The sequence below is a fragment of the Vidua chalybeata genome, chromosome 1 (genome assembly GCF_026979565.1).
Source record: "Vidua chalybeata isolate OUT-0048 chromosome 1, bVidCha1 merged haplotype, whole genome shotgun sequence".
NCBI lineage: Eukaryota > Metazoa > Chordata > Aves > Passeriformes > Viduidae > Vidua > Vidua chalybeata.
In genome coordinates this window covers 118,749,383-118,762,462 of record NC_071530.1, presented here as the reverse complement: position 1 = coordinate 118,762,462, position 13,080 = coordinate 118,749,383, and the positions used below count along the sequence as shown (strand labels likewise).

General features: G+C 37.4%; 1 protein-coding gene across 4 annotated transcripts in view; it reads right to left on the bottom strand.

Annotated features, from left to right (window-relative positions):
• The window catches only part of SGK3 (serum/glucocorticoid regulated kinase family member 3), a 55,555-nt gene that overhangs the window by 10,522 nt on the left and 31,953 nt on the right, over positions 1-13,080 (bottom strand). For 3 of the 4 annotated variants that reach the window (XM_053944312.1, XM_053944327.1, XM_053944321.1), the window contains exons 3-6: positions 10,825-10,908; positions 8,832-8,904; positions 5,930-6,005; positions 199-286 (exon numbers count right to left, since the gene is read on the bottom strand). In XM_053944312.1, the coding sequence (XP_053800287.1) occupies positions 199-286; positions 5,930-6,005; positions 8,832-8,904; positions 10,825-10,908 (321 nt within the window). Of the gene's footprint in view, positions 1-198; positions 287-5,929; positions 6,006-8,831; positions 8,905-10,824; positions 10,909-13,080 lie in introns of those variants that run through there. The other variant, XM_053944335.1, reaches the window with a different exon arrangement.

The window sequence follows — 13,080 nt, the reverse complement described above, 5'->3', positions numbered from 1 at the left end:
CAATCAGTTTTACTCCTCTTTGCAGTTCTCATCTGACAAAAAAATAGCTTACAGCCCACAGTGGAACCGAGTTGTTTAAAAGAACAGGGAGGGGATTTATGGCAAAACATACCAGTAGTTTTCAATAAATAATATACCTAAGAAGATTGCCCTCAAGTAGCTAAAATTCAGAAGACTGTTCTACTTCTGTTTTATTACCTTCCGACTGCTCCTTTCATCTTCATCTTCAGATGGATCTGACTGGTGTTTTGGGTTATCCATCTGAAGAAATGCTCTGACATCTGGGCTAGAAAAACAGTTAACTTCATTAGCACACCATTAATCTGCATGATTTTCAGCCATAAACACAGAGCATGGGATTGAACAGCAATATACAGAGGAGTTACTCATCACAAAGTTTTATATTTAAGTTCTGGTAACTAAGAGCTGTGTACAAGCAATACTTTTACAGCAACATAATTCAACTGCCAAGTGTGTTATACAGCACAAACCTTTTCACTTGCAAAAACTTGACAAGTTAAAGTATATATATGTATATGAAGACTTCAGAAGGAAACCCTGCAGAACTGCATTTAAAGATAATTATCAGAAGAAAGCATGAGTTCTAACTGGCTAGCAGCCACCAAGAAACCAACTTTCTTCCCAAAACCAGAAGACTTTAAATTTTTGTTTTCTAAAATTAATTGAATTGTTCAATACAATAGGGAATGAAATACATCAACTGTATACCAAGGAAAGATACATATTCCAAGAGACACAGCAGTAATGTTCCTCTCCCCATTCACTTTAAAGCAGAAGATGGTGATCTTGTATTCAGAATTCCTTCTGGCTGGGCACTGTCAAAACAGTGTTATGAAATCCTTCCAGTCAGCTGCAGGACACAAATGCTTCAGGAATTAGCGACGGGCTTCCCACAGTACCTAAGGAGATGCATTTTATCTTCAGCAGCAGTTTCAAGCTCTGTCCTGGTGGGGCTGGGGGACAAGGACTGAGAGAAAGGTGGGAAAGTAAGAGAATTCCAAGAATTCCTTCTTCCAGGATGAAAGGCTTGTCCAACAGATCAAAAGAATGTAACGTCCTTCTGAGCCACAGCACAGTGCAAGTAAATATTAATGGAATACAACTGAGGAAAAATTAATTCCTAAAAAGGTGGGTATTGTGTATAGCCTGTATAAACCACTTCAAGAGGTGGTTTGAATCTTTCAAGTTCCTTCAGTTCACTAAAAGGCAACCTTCATATCTACATTTCAGAGACAAAGTTGTTTCAGGAGGACTCAGGGCAGTCACTGATAGGAAACTCCACATGAGCCATTCACTACAAGAAAAGCACTAGCTTACTATGGAGCTGCTCTTTTAATCTGTCCCTAGAATATATAAAATAGGGTAATTTTAAGTACGAAATAAATGTACTCCCTATTTTCAATCCATTCACCCTTCACATCTCTGATCAGTGAGGATCAGAAGTAAGAGATGAACTGTTTCTGACACTTTTCCAGTTCCTGCAATTTCCTGTCAGCTCTACTGAACCTACCTCATATCCCAGGCTATCTGAGGCTCACAGTCTTCATCACTTACATTCTGTATTTCTAAGTCCTATTTGAAATATGTTTCAGTTACCTTCAGCCTTTCAGGTTTAAAGCACAGCAACAAGACTGTTCACATAATTTCCCACCATCATTTCAGTTTAATACTTCCCATTTTATATGAACTCCAAATTCTGATCTATTTCAGCATCTGTCTTGTATCCTGAGGCCAGGAAAACAAAAATCACAGTTGTTTGAATATTGTAGTAATACTGGGTCATGATGCAACAATTTAAGTTTCAGAACGTTTGGATATCATAAAATCAAGAATAATAAGTTATGGTTAATGCTTTTCACTAGACAGAAAAACAGAAACAGACCTTAATTACCTTTCAGCATTAATTATTCTGGACAACTGGTTGATTAAATAGAGCATGTTGTAATACATCTCAAATAGTTACTATAGTAACTTTGTTCATGACTGAATTCACAGCAGGAAAAACATAAAAATATTAATTCACAGGAAAAGGTAGCAGTACAGTTGCATGGTGTTCCACAACTCCACAATAGCCAGAATCATAACTAATTGATGCTACACTGTTCACATCTGCAATTCTACAAGCACTGCAAAGAACTACTGATTAAAAATAAAATGTTTTATGTACCAATTTCTGAGGCAAGATTGCAGCATGTTATGCAAAATGCTATACAGATTGATAAGACTTCTATACTGTATTAACTTGCATGGATTAACTCAATGTATTTAAGAATACATGGAAACTATTCCTAAAATAACCTCACCTATGAAATTAAAAGGGTTGAGAAAACCACTTAAAAAGGGATACTCAGTATACACTGTACATATACTACCAGAAAACTTGATTTTGTCTGGATTTTTATGATTGATTGAATAAATTTAATTTGTGGATTATCTCTGAAATACACAAAAGAGTGTCAAGCTCTGCTTAATACTGTTGCTTATGTAATAGTCATTCTGCATTAGTCTTTCTGTAAAAACAATATAATCCCACACAAAAATTTTGGATGCACACAGAAATATGAAGAAACCCAAAAGGTCACACAAATTTTGAAGCAAAATGGTAGAATTAATAGCCAGTGACAGAAACTTAACATTTAAGACACATTTTATTTAAATAATAGTGCACAGCTCCTCCCTCTTCTCACCACATTTTCTTAAAAAGTAAACCACTGATATCTTTCTTACAGAAAGCGAAGGTTCAAAAAGCCCTAATACAGTAAAGCTAAAGTAATACTTTAAAAGAGGACAATAATACAGTGCAAGGTTTGCTTTCCCCAGCATGGACTGTAAGATTCTACTATTCAGGTGTTTCATATTCATTTTTATATTCATCAGATTTTGAAATTAGAAAAAAACTGTGACTGATTTTCTTCTAAGGAACACATTCAGACCCTGCCTCTCACTTAGAGAACTGATAACTCATTTCCCCACAGGTTGCAGAGTATTGTCATCCTTGAGTTCTTCAAGTGTTATGCAAATGTTCTCATTCTCATTAAGGAGCTACTTTGGACTATTTAAAAATAACTGCATTACATCTTTAATGCATCCTCTATTATACAGTTTTTCAAACAGGTTTTCTTTGGACATGTTCTGATAGACAGCAATTAAATGCATTAATACTTCAGTGAAGGCCTACATTTGAGGGGGTGAGCAGCCCACTTTCAGGAGTTGTGTAGTGTTTTAGGGAGGCTCACAGTGCTCACTAGGAAGAAACTCCCAGCTCCTATTAAGGACAGCAGTCAGCAAGGGGGACACATTATCAGACCTCTATCCCTCCTGCCTTATCTATCCCTACCTTTTCTTGGAACACCTACATTCTACCTGTGAGAGCAAGCTGTCTATCACAGTAAGTTTGCTGAGGAAATGCAGCTTGAATCTAGTCCACTTGATTCCCAATTTGGACTAAGCCAGTGATCTCACACTGTATTCCACCTGACAGTAACTGCAGGAAAAGCAGTCACAGGGTCTCTTCTAAGCACTCCAATACACCTTAGGTTTTCTTAGATTTTTTTTTATTGAGCAAGAAGGTTTGGCTTTGATACAATATTCAAGAAATGTGCCAGATCCAAGAAAAAAAACTCCACTGATGGAAAATAAGAACATAGTGCTGCATGTTTCAAAGAATAATGTAAATATTACCATCTTGGACACACTGAATCTGACGTTTGTGTTTTTCACTTCAGATGTTTAGGTACCTTCTCATCCAAAAATGAGAACACCTTGAATCACCCTTATGCTTTTAGTGAAACAATTCTCCTAAGCAGGACTCAAAATATATGACATGCTGATAGTGGTTTTAATGCTTAAAAGATGCAGTGGAAGGTGGATTTCCTAATGGTTCTGTGAGAATGCACATCCCACTAAGCCTTCCTTGCACATCACTAACTTTACATAAGTTTTTTGACCTAATTTCAAATTTAATTAGCACATTAAAGCAAAACTAAGAAAGCAAGGATGATCTATCTGTGAAGACTCAGTCATCACATATCCCTTGAGTAGCTTCTGTCAGATTTTACAAAAAATTCCAAGCACCAAGATCAAAGATTTGGTATTCCTTCTATGACAACATTCACTGGCACAACAGAAAAGGTGACAGATTACATAATTATTAATATGATTTGTTGCAGTGCAACACTGCAAAAAGTAAAAGCTAACTTCAGAAAAACAATCACCTTGCAGTGATTAAAAGAGAAACAACACAGAAATTACTTCAAAATTAAATGCTTTTGCACTAAACTGTGGATTAAAGGCTTTCTCTCCTGCTTAATTCAGTATTTCTTTAAGGGTGGGGTAGAGACAAACTTTGGTCTCTATTTATTGTTTTTACTGTAGAACTCTGTTTCATAAGCTTATTATTGAACACACTTTCATCAGCACCAAACACTATCAGGCCTATGTCTTAACCCTGGTTTAAGTTAGTTTAATGGATCAGGCAATCTAAGTCCCATATCAAAGATCACTGATTCTTCTACAGTTACATTCAAGCATAAAACAATTTTAAAAGCTCACCAAAATTTATGGAGGCAGGTGGATTTGAGGTTTGATGCCTTTTTTTTTTTTTTAAGCACACCATTTTTTGCTTTCCATAACAGAAAAGCACCATTTTACCTTTGGAGGACAAGTATAGTATGATTCGAAACAAAAATATTTGGTAATTGAATCTACTGAGAACCAGAGGACGAGATTGGCCTAAATAAACCAGTATCCATTCCCAATGAAACAAAACAGATTGGTTCTCAGTAATTTGTTATATTAAAGAGCTTTTTATTATTTCCCAAAGGATAGTACCATAAGCATAAACCTCACAGTGTTTGTTCTGGTGGAAAGGTATCCTTCCGTAAAGACTTCATTACTAATTTTTTTCACTAATCAAAAGAAATATATATAAAATGCTCCTATTTTTATTTTTCTAGAAAGGAAAGGAAGTACATATTTCAAGTTGATAGGACATTGAATAGTTCATTTGTTGTGAAAAATGAATGCTGAGAACTGCAGTGATATTCTGTTAGAGTTACTTTTTTCCTGTGGGAAATGGGCAATTTCACAGGCTGAACAAATAGGCTAATTTAACAAAGCATATTTTTTAAAGACATTTACTCAACACTAAATCTAAGCATAGAGCCTTGCCATTTTACCAGTTCAAGCAACCCAGAAAGCTGCATGGATTTAGCTGAAACTGATTACAGCTTTTGACTGAAAGAAGGCACATCTTTGCTCTGCAGTTCACACACAAAGTGCTGTTCTCCAGATTTAGCTGGAGCTGACTCTGTCCTAACACCACCTCCCATGCACCACTGGTAGTGGTAAACACACCTGCAATTCTTCTGCTGGGAAGGGTTTAGGTACAAGCTTATCCATCATTTCCTTTAGGCAGCTCAGTTTGGTTGTCCCAAACCACCTCAGCCAGCTAATTAAGCCACTTGGTTACTGTCCTTTAAACAAGTTCTGGAGCACACATGAACTGCTCTTAACAAAAAAAAGATGCAGGCAGTGACTGACTGCCAACAACACAGCAGCAAGTGACAGCAGGGCCCTCAAACACTACAGCCAGTGGCAAAACAAACACCTGCCCAGCACAGCAACAGTTTACAGTGGAATCTGCACCCCTGGAATTAAGATCAGTTAATTGCCTGCGAATTGATTTGTAGGTTGGTTTTCAGAAAACAAAAATACTTTTATACTCTTCAGTCTGTAGATTTTTCCTGAATGGATGGCCATATAAAGTTTAATTTTTTATACTGAAGAGCTCTAAACAGGTAAAATACATTTTCTGGTTAAATACCTAATTAGCAATTTTGTATTTAACATATCTTTTCATCTCATGTCTTTTCAACAGCCCTTATAAAACAGAAATGAAACTACTTACTGGTTGCATAGCTCTGGCTGTCTAACTAAATTTTGAATGAATTCATTCAGTCCTGCTCTTCTCTGTTTAATAAAATCTGAAAAAAACAGATTTATTAGAATCATCAATCAGCTTGTGAAAAAGACTTATTTTCTTATTCAGTTTTTTTAGGATTTAAAACAGCAGTTAAAAGGAGACTGGCCCATGACTAATTTAGAACAAGATTGGTTCTACATATAAAAACTGCAAGCTTTAAACATTGAACTGAGCTGAGAGAATAAATTTCAGTGTCCCTATAACACTACTTACAAATGTCGAAAGGCAGGTGGATTAGAAGTGCCACCCTGTGCTTCAAGAACAGTGTGCAACCACAGCAGGCTAACCTGTGCAGCCTTCACTGCACGGGTGAGCCCTTCAGTACCTGATTCCACAGAAACAAAAACCCCAAGAAGTCACAGGCAAAACCTGACATCAGTTGCACAATTCAAGTTTTTACATGAACAGTCCCACCAAGCAGCATATTTCCATAATGTATGTATGGCAGGGGGAAAATTGCACAATTCATCCTGCCAGCAGGCACTCAGATATAGCCATCAAAGATAACAAAATAAAACACTTTCCTTTAGATTTTGGACATCATCTCCAACATTAAAAAAAGATAATCCTCAGAATCCCTTCCCTTGTCTAAAGCTTAAGACATGTAATTGTTCTGTAGCAACATGGAAAGATACACAAAGGATTTAGAATAGAGATAGAGTTCTAACATAAAGTGTAAAATGGAATAATCCTATACTTCATTACTCATATCAACAATAAATTGTATGGAAAAAAGAATACTTAAGTCCTGCACTAACTTTTAAGGCATTTCAATAACTGTCATATCCAGATTACTGACGATTATTAAAATTTTAAATTAAAATTAAATAGTTGTTAATTGAAACAGCTGTACTTAAAACATTAAGAAAAATGTCCGTATTGTTTCAGGTAATTGTAATCCCTGAATCCTTCCTAGGGTATTTAATAATCCCTGATTATTGATAGGGATATTACTGACATCTAACAGAAGGGTGAATTTGCATACAGATATCATGGGAGTGAACAACAGCAGCAGTTTCAGTGTGGCAGATGTACAGTGTCATCAGTCACTCTAAGCCTACAGGGCTATCCATGCTGTGAAGATGACACGCCTGTAACATCTGAAATTTTCAGGTTCTGTATTCTGACTGATTTCTGTTCCATTTTTTCAAGTTAAAACAAGATTAATTTAAAAATAACCTAAGTGCCAATAAAATTGGAGCATTTAAATGGCAATATAAATGACAGTATTTTTGGTAGTTTTGGGTAAAAGGATGCAAAGGTCTCACTCTGTTGCATTTCAATGCAATAGTACAATGCTGCATACCCATGGATGGATTACAGAAGTAAAATACCTCTTCAATATTTATAAAATATGTAACTTGTTTCAGGAGCCAGCAGAAACATTACATCAAAGCTTCAATAAATCAGTGTTAAGAAAAAATTATTTACATAAGCATCATGGCTCCATCTCCACCCTGCCTCCCAGCAAGAAACATCTTGAGAACTATTTGGTTTCTCATGCTTCAAGGATTTCAGTGTAGTTCACGGAAATTTAAAACAAGTTTGAGGACTTTGTTTTACATATATAATTTTATTGAAGTTTTAGTTGAGGTTTTTTTCACCATTAAAACTCCAGTTTCCTAAATTTGGCTCCAAGAAATCCACCTGCATATTTGCCTGTACAGCAAACCAGACTTCATGGCATTCTCTGGTCTTCAGCCAGTTCTGATAATCCCAAGGTCAGAGAAAAGGAACCAGAACTAAAAAGTCCCTGTAGACAAAATACACGTAGAACTATTGGCAATCATTTACATCTTTATCAGAAGAGAACATCAGACCTTGGTACTTGTATTTGATTGTTCTAATAAAAAAATAAAACAGTATTTCACATCAGGATCCAGATGATTAACTGCAACTGCCAAAAACTAGGTTTGTGGGTCAGAACTTTAAAAAACCCAAACATACACATCCTAAGAGTTCAACAGCTTTGGATTCATTTGTTCCTCAGCAGAAGAGAAAATGAAACAATTGAAACAGGGGCAGGAGGAGATGAAACTACAGTCTGACCACATCAGCAAGCCAGGGGAGGGCAGAAGGGGCCCAAAGTGCATCAGGAAAAGCCTGAAGTAAAAATGGCTTGAATGAATAGCACAAACACACAGAGCAATGGTCTGCCCTTCCCATTTGCCTTTTTAACTAATTCATCTGTGGTGCCACCCAGGTTACTTCAAGGCACCTTACTAGTGACTGTCATTAGTACTTTGCTGTGTACAGAGCAAGCCAAATGGCCACCTATCACTGGTAACTGGAGCACAACACGTTCACATCAGACATGCTTCCTGTTGTTCCACTCACAGAAGTTCGTTTTCACCTGAACTGTACAAGGAAGCACATTCAGATACAGAGAGTTCAAAAGTCCTCAACATAAAGCCTTGAGTTGTTTCATTTTTCAGAGATGGCTGTGGGGCATGTAACTCAAAGAAAGTTTAAAATGGACTACGCACAACGCTTAGGAAGAGTTTGGGGTTTGGTTTTTGCTTTTATAGGAGAGAGCTCACATCTGACAGTTCAGAATCAGAATCCTGAATATGGGAGGGCTGGGAGGAGCTATAGCCTTCAGCCCAAGAGAGGCACTGGGCGACCAAGCAATGCTTCGTTCACTATCACAAGGTAAAACACCTACCCACGCTAGTTCCTGCTCTTGACTGAAGCATGACTAAACTTTGGTTTAGTCACTGTTTTGAGGACCGTTGCAAAACTCATATAAGGCAGTTTCTTGTAGGCTGGAATAGATCAATTTTCATATAAAGAAACTGACAAAATGAATAACAAGATGATGGCATACCAGGATCAAAATTATCTCCAAATATTCTTTTAGCTGGAATCTTCAGGTTCATGGTGGGAAATTGCTTCTTTAGCTGAAAACAAAACACATAAAACTGGATTGTACTTAGACATTAAAGTTCCTAGAAATAATTGCATTTTGTTTGTTTTCTGATGAACAGTTTGAACACCTGATTATTAGTAATTCTGCTCCACTGTGCCATTTCCTCTGCTCATACACATGGGTGAAAAAAACATACCCAGAACAATCTGTACTCAGTTTGTTTGCAAAAGACATACTCTTTTAAATTCAAAGGCTATCTCATCTTAATTTTGCAATAGTGCAAAATTATTTGCCCCAGGTTAAAAAAACAAATTTCAGTATTGTTTTTATTTTTCTTCTTCTTCCTTCCTCCATCAATTCTTTATCTCTTTGGGGTTTGTTTTTCTCTTATTTGCTTGCTTACACAGGGCTGTATGCGTGAGGTTTAGGATAGGCTGGGGATACAGGCATCTGGATTTTGTCCAAATTACATTCTTTAAGCTTTAGAAATCACAGGTGGTCTACCCCTACATCAAAATCACAAGCAGATGAACAGTCTATTTTAGGTACCTGCACTTGATAATTCAATTATTATTACACTTGATAAACTGACCAGAAGATCGTACACAACAACAGTGACTTATACATTAAAAAAACCCCAAACCTGACACTAATCAAGCCTTGACTACATTTACTTCACCTTCAAGTGCTCCAGAAGAGAAATCTTACTCTCATCCTTTTTAAGAGAGTAATTTTCTAATACAGTAGCTGGCAATTCTTCTTCCCTTAGCAACACCAGTATTTCTTTCAGTTAGCAGCGCAAGTTCTTTTTTGTGTATAAATTGTATGAATTTCTGAACAGAAACGGGACTAAATGTCCTCCTGGTTATGCTTCCTCAGAACATCACCTCTGGCCATGTTTAGAGAGACATGGGCTGAACAAACTTTAGCATAGCAAGGCCAATTCTAATGGCGAGAGAACACAGCAAAGGAACAGGATCACCAACACTCCCTCCGAAAGGAGGATTTTCTGTTTTCACATCCCTTACAGTTCAATCCCTACAAGATGCAGGCAAAGCACAGCATGGGGTATCCAGGGGCATTTCAGCTCAAACATTTCCAAGAACATTTCCAAGATCACAGCCTATGTTTAGAGGCCACTGCCACATGCAAATCCATGCATAGGGAGGCAGAAGAGAGAAGGCCTGACTAGTTCCAAGAGAGACAGTGGAAGGGAAGGCACAAATAAGCAGCTGGTAATATTTTAGTATGGGAATCAGAGGGGAATTATTTCCTCTTTTGTTAAAGCAAAAATTATGGTCTCCAAACATGAAGAACTGGAGGAAAGTATGGGCACAGCAGACATAAGTCATACTCACATCTGAACAAGTATTTACCCCACTTGCCTATGACGTAAAAGCAGCAAAACCCTCTTCTAGCAACAAACCCAAGAAATTCATACTTAGTTGCTGAAGGGGGCTATTTTTTTTTTTTTTGGAACACTGACCACATTTTTTGGTGCAAAAAATCATACCTGCTATGAAACTGCAGGTATGAATTGCCATCAATGACTGACTACAAAATTTATATTAAGAAAAAAGCATTTGTTCATTGTTTTCAGTACTTCAAAGAAAAACATTTATTTAGGAGGAACATATCTATCTAGATATTTTGTGGGTTTATTTATCATGAACAAAAGCACATTTTATATGTTTTGACAGCAACTAAGCTGGAAGTTTCATTAAGCTATGATCCCAAGGAGCTATAAAAAATGTGACAAATAAGTGAATTTTGAGTCTGAAATTCAAACAAACCAAAGTTTAAAAAATCCACTCCATCATCTTCTTTAATTAGACTCCTATGGTTATTAAATGTTTACCCAAACTCCTCAAGAGAGGATTAACTCAAACTACAACACTACAAGCATTACTCTGCTAGTCTGACATGATTTCATAGCTTGCTTTTTGCTTACCGTATTGTAGAGTTTATCAAACTCTGCATACCGTCGAAAGACAAACCACTCATTTCTGCCAACAGAAACCAACACTTTGTAAACCTGTAGGAACAAGGACAGTGTTATTGCCCACAAAGGTTAGTAAAACTTCTCAGGTTTAATCTTGTGGTGGAAGTAAGGGCAGGTTGTTAAATTTATTGCATAAATGCACTTATCAAACCATGTATTTCTTATAGCTAAGTCACACAGACATCCACAGAAATGATTAAAAGAACAACTAAAAGAATCTGGTACTTTGCAGAAAAATTTTTAAACACCAGATAAGTGAAAACTAACACCAAAATTGATTTAGTGGAGTTTCATAAATCAGTCAGTATCCAAAAAGAACACCTGGCCATCAGACAGTGGTCTATTAAAATTGTTAGCAGCACAATAATCCATAATAAAGACAAATATTAAATAAGCAAAGCATTTAAAAGTATTAAAGACTGCCTTCACCAAAACCTAAAGAGAAAGTACATATGGAAGGTACAAAGATAACTATTCATTTGAACATCTTGAATACAGAAGAATCCTGGCTGATGGCACAGTTGTTCAGGGAGGAAGAAGTGGTGCTGAGGCTGAAATACAGCCTATATAACATAATACACAGCACTGCGATGAAGGGAGGTATAGCTGGAACCTGCTGCACACTTCAGCCCTTTCAAATGCCATGTCACAGAGGACTTCAGTAACTGGAGAGATTGTCAGTCCCTGGATTCATGAATCTGGTTGGCAGCTGTGTGTCCAGCAGGTTTCTCCTGTCTCTCAGCAATTAGCTGTCTTCACTTCTCTACTTTCTTGTACTTCCAGAAGGAGCTCAGCTGTTCCTTCAGGGAAGTGGATGGGCACAGCAAGGAAATGAGTGCAGAGCACCACTAATTCCCAATGCAGACTACTGGACCAATGCCCCAGTCTCCATTCTGCCCTGCAGCAGCACCTTGGCTCTCTCTAACTCCCACAGTGGAAGTGGCAGCCACCACCACCATCGGTTCCCAGCCTGAGGGCTGCAGTCAGGCTGTGCTAACTGCTCACATAAGCTGTTCTCAGTTCCTGGTCCTGGGGAACACAGGAAGCTGGATGGAAGCATCCAGCAGAATGCTGATGAGACCTTCTAAGAAAACCCACTTTGCCTCATACTGCTAAACAACTGTTAGCATAAAACCTACCCACTCCCCTTCTAGAGCCTCCCTACACTGTAGGCAGCAAAAGCTTCAGCTGCGAAACTTAAGCATTGTCCTTGTGAAGTGGGTCTCTTCTACAGCAATCAAATCCTGCAAGCAATGTTCAAACACAAAACACCTCTGCTCCCCATGACTGCACGGCACTTCAATGCCAACACACTTGAGCAGAGGGCCAAGGTAGCTGGGCAGAAGCACGGATAGCAGAGTGCACAGGCAAGCATAACTCAGGATACGAGATGATATCCACCTCCTTGGCAACTGCTAAATTTAAACAGTTTTGTTCTCAGAGTAGCTGTAGAACAATGACACAATCAACATTTTTTACACAAGAGAGCATTAAAAAAAACTCTATGAGGTCATAACAAAGCTCTTGCACACCCCAACAAAGAAACAGCTGCAAATCCAACAGTTATGGGCACACTAAGTGGTAAGAAAACACACAAAAAAAACCCCCTAAGAATCTGGTAAAACCTAAAACCATGACGTGTCAGAGTTGTCTTACTACTCTCAGCTACACCTATGTAATGATTAGAGAGATGTAAAATGCTTATTTCTAGAAAGGGAGGGGGGAGAAGTCTAGACTTACTTAGATAATAACCTTTTAAAGTCTAACTATTCCTAATCTGAATTTGGTCTTAGAAAACTCCTTAGACATAGATATGATGCATCACAACTCATAGTATGTGGGTAAAAACCACACAGCTTTGAGAAAAATAAAAAGGAAGAAAAATAAACAGAATTCTGAAAACATCACCATAACATGTCTTCCTAGATACAGACAGGACAGGATCCAGCTATTTCTGGATGCAGTAGGATTTCTTCACAAAAGAAGTCACTGAAATTAAAATACTTCAACTCTGTGGTAGCTCATGCTCCTGGATTAAATGCTTGATTTTTATTAAACAAAGAAAAATTAAAAGGTAGGATGTTTTCCAATTTTGACAGAGCAATCATTGAGAAAGTAAGGAAACTATTGTCAACAAATTAAAAAAAAAAGAAAAACAACTCCCAATTTCCACAGGGATGGGGATTAATATTGTACATCACAGGT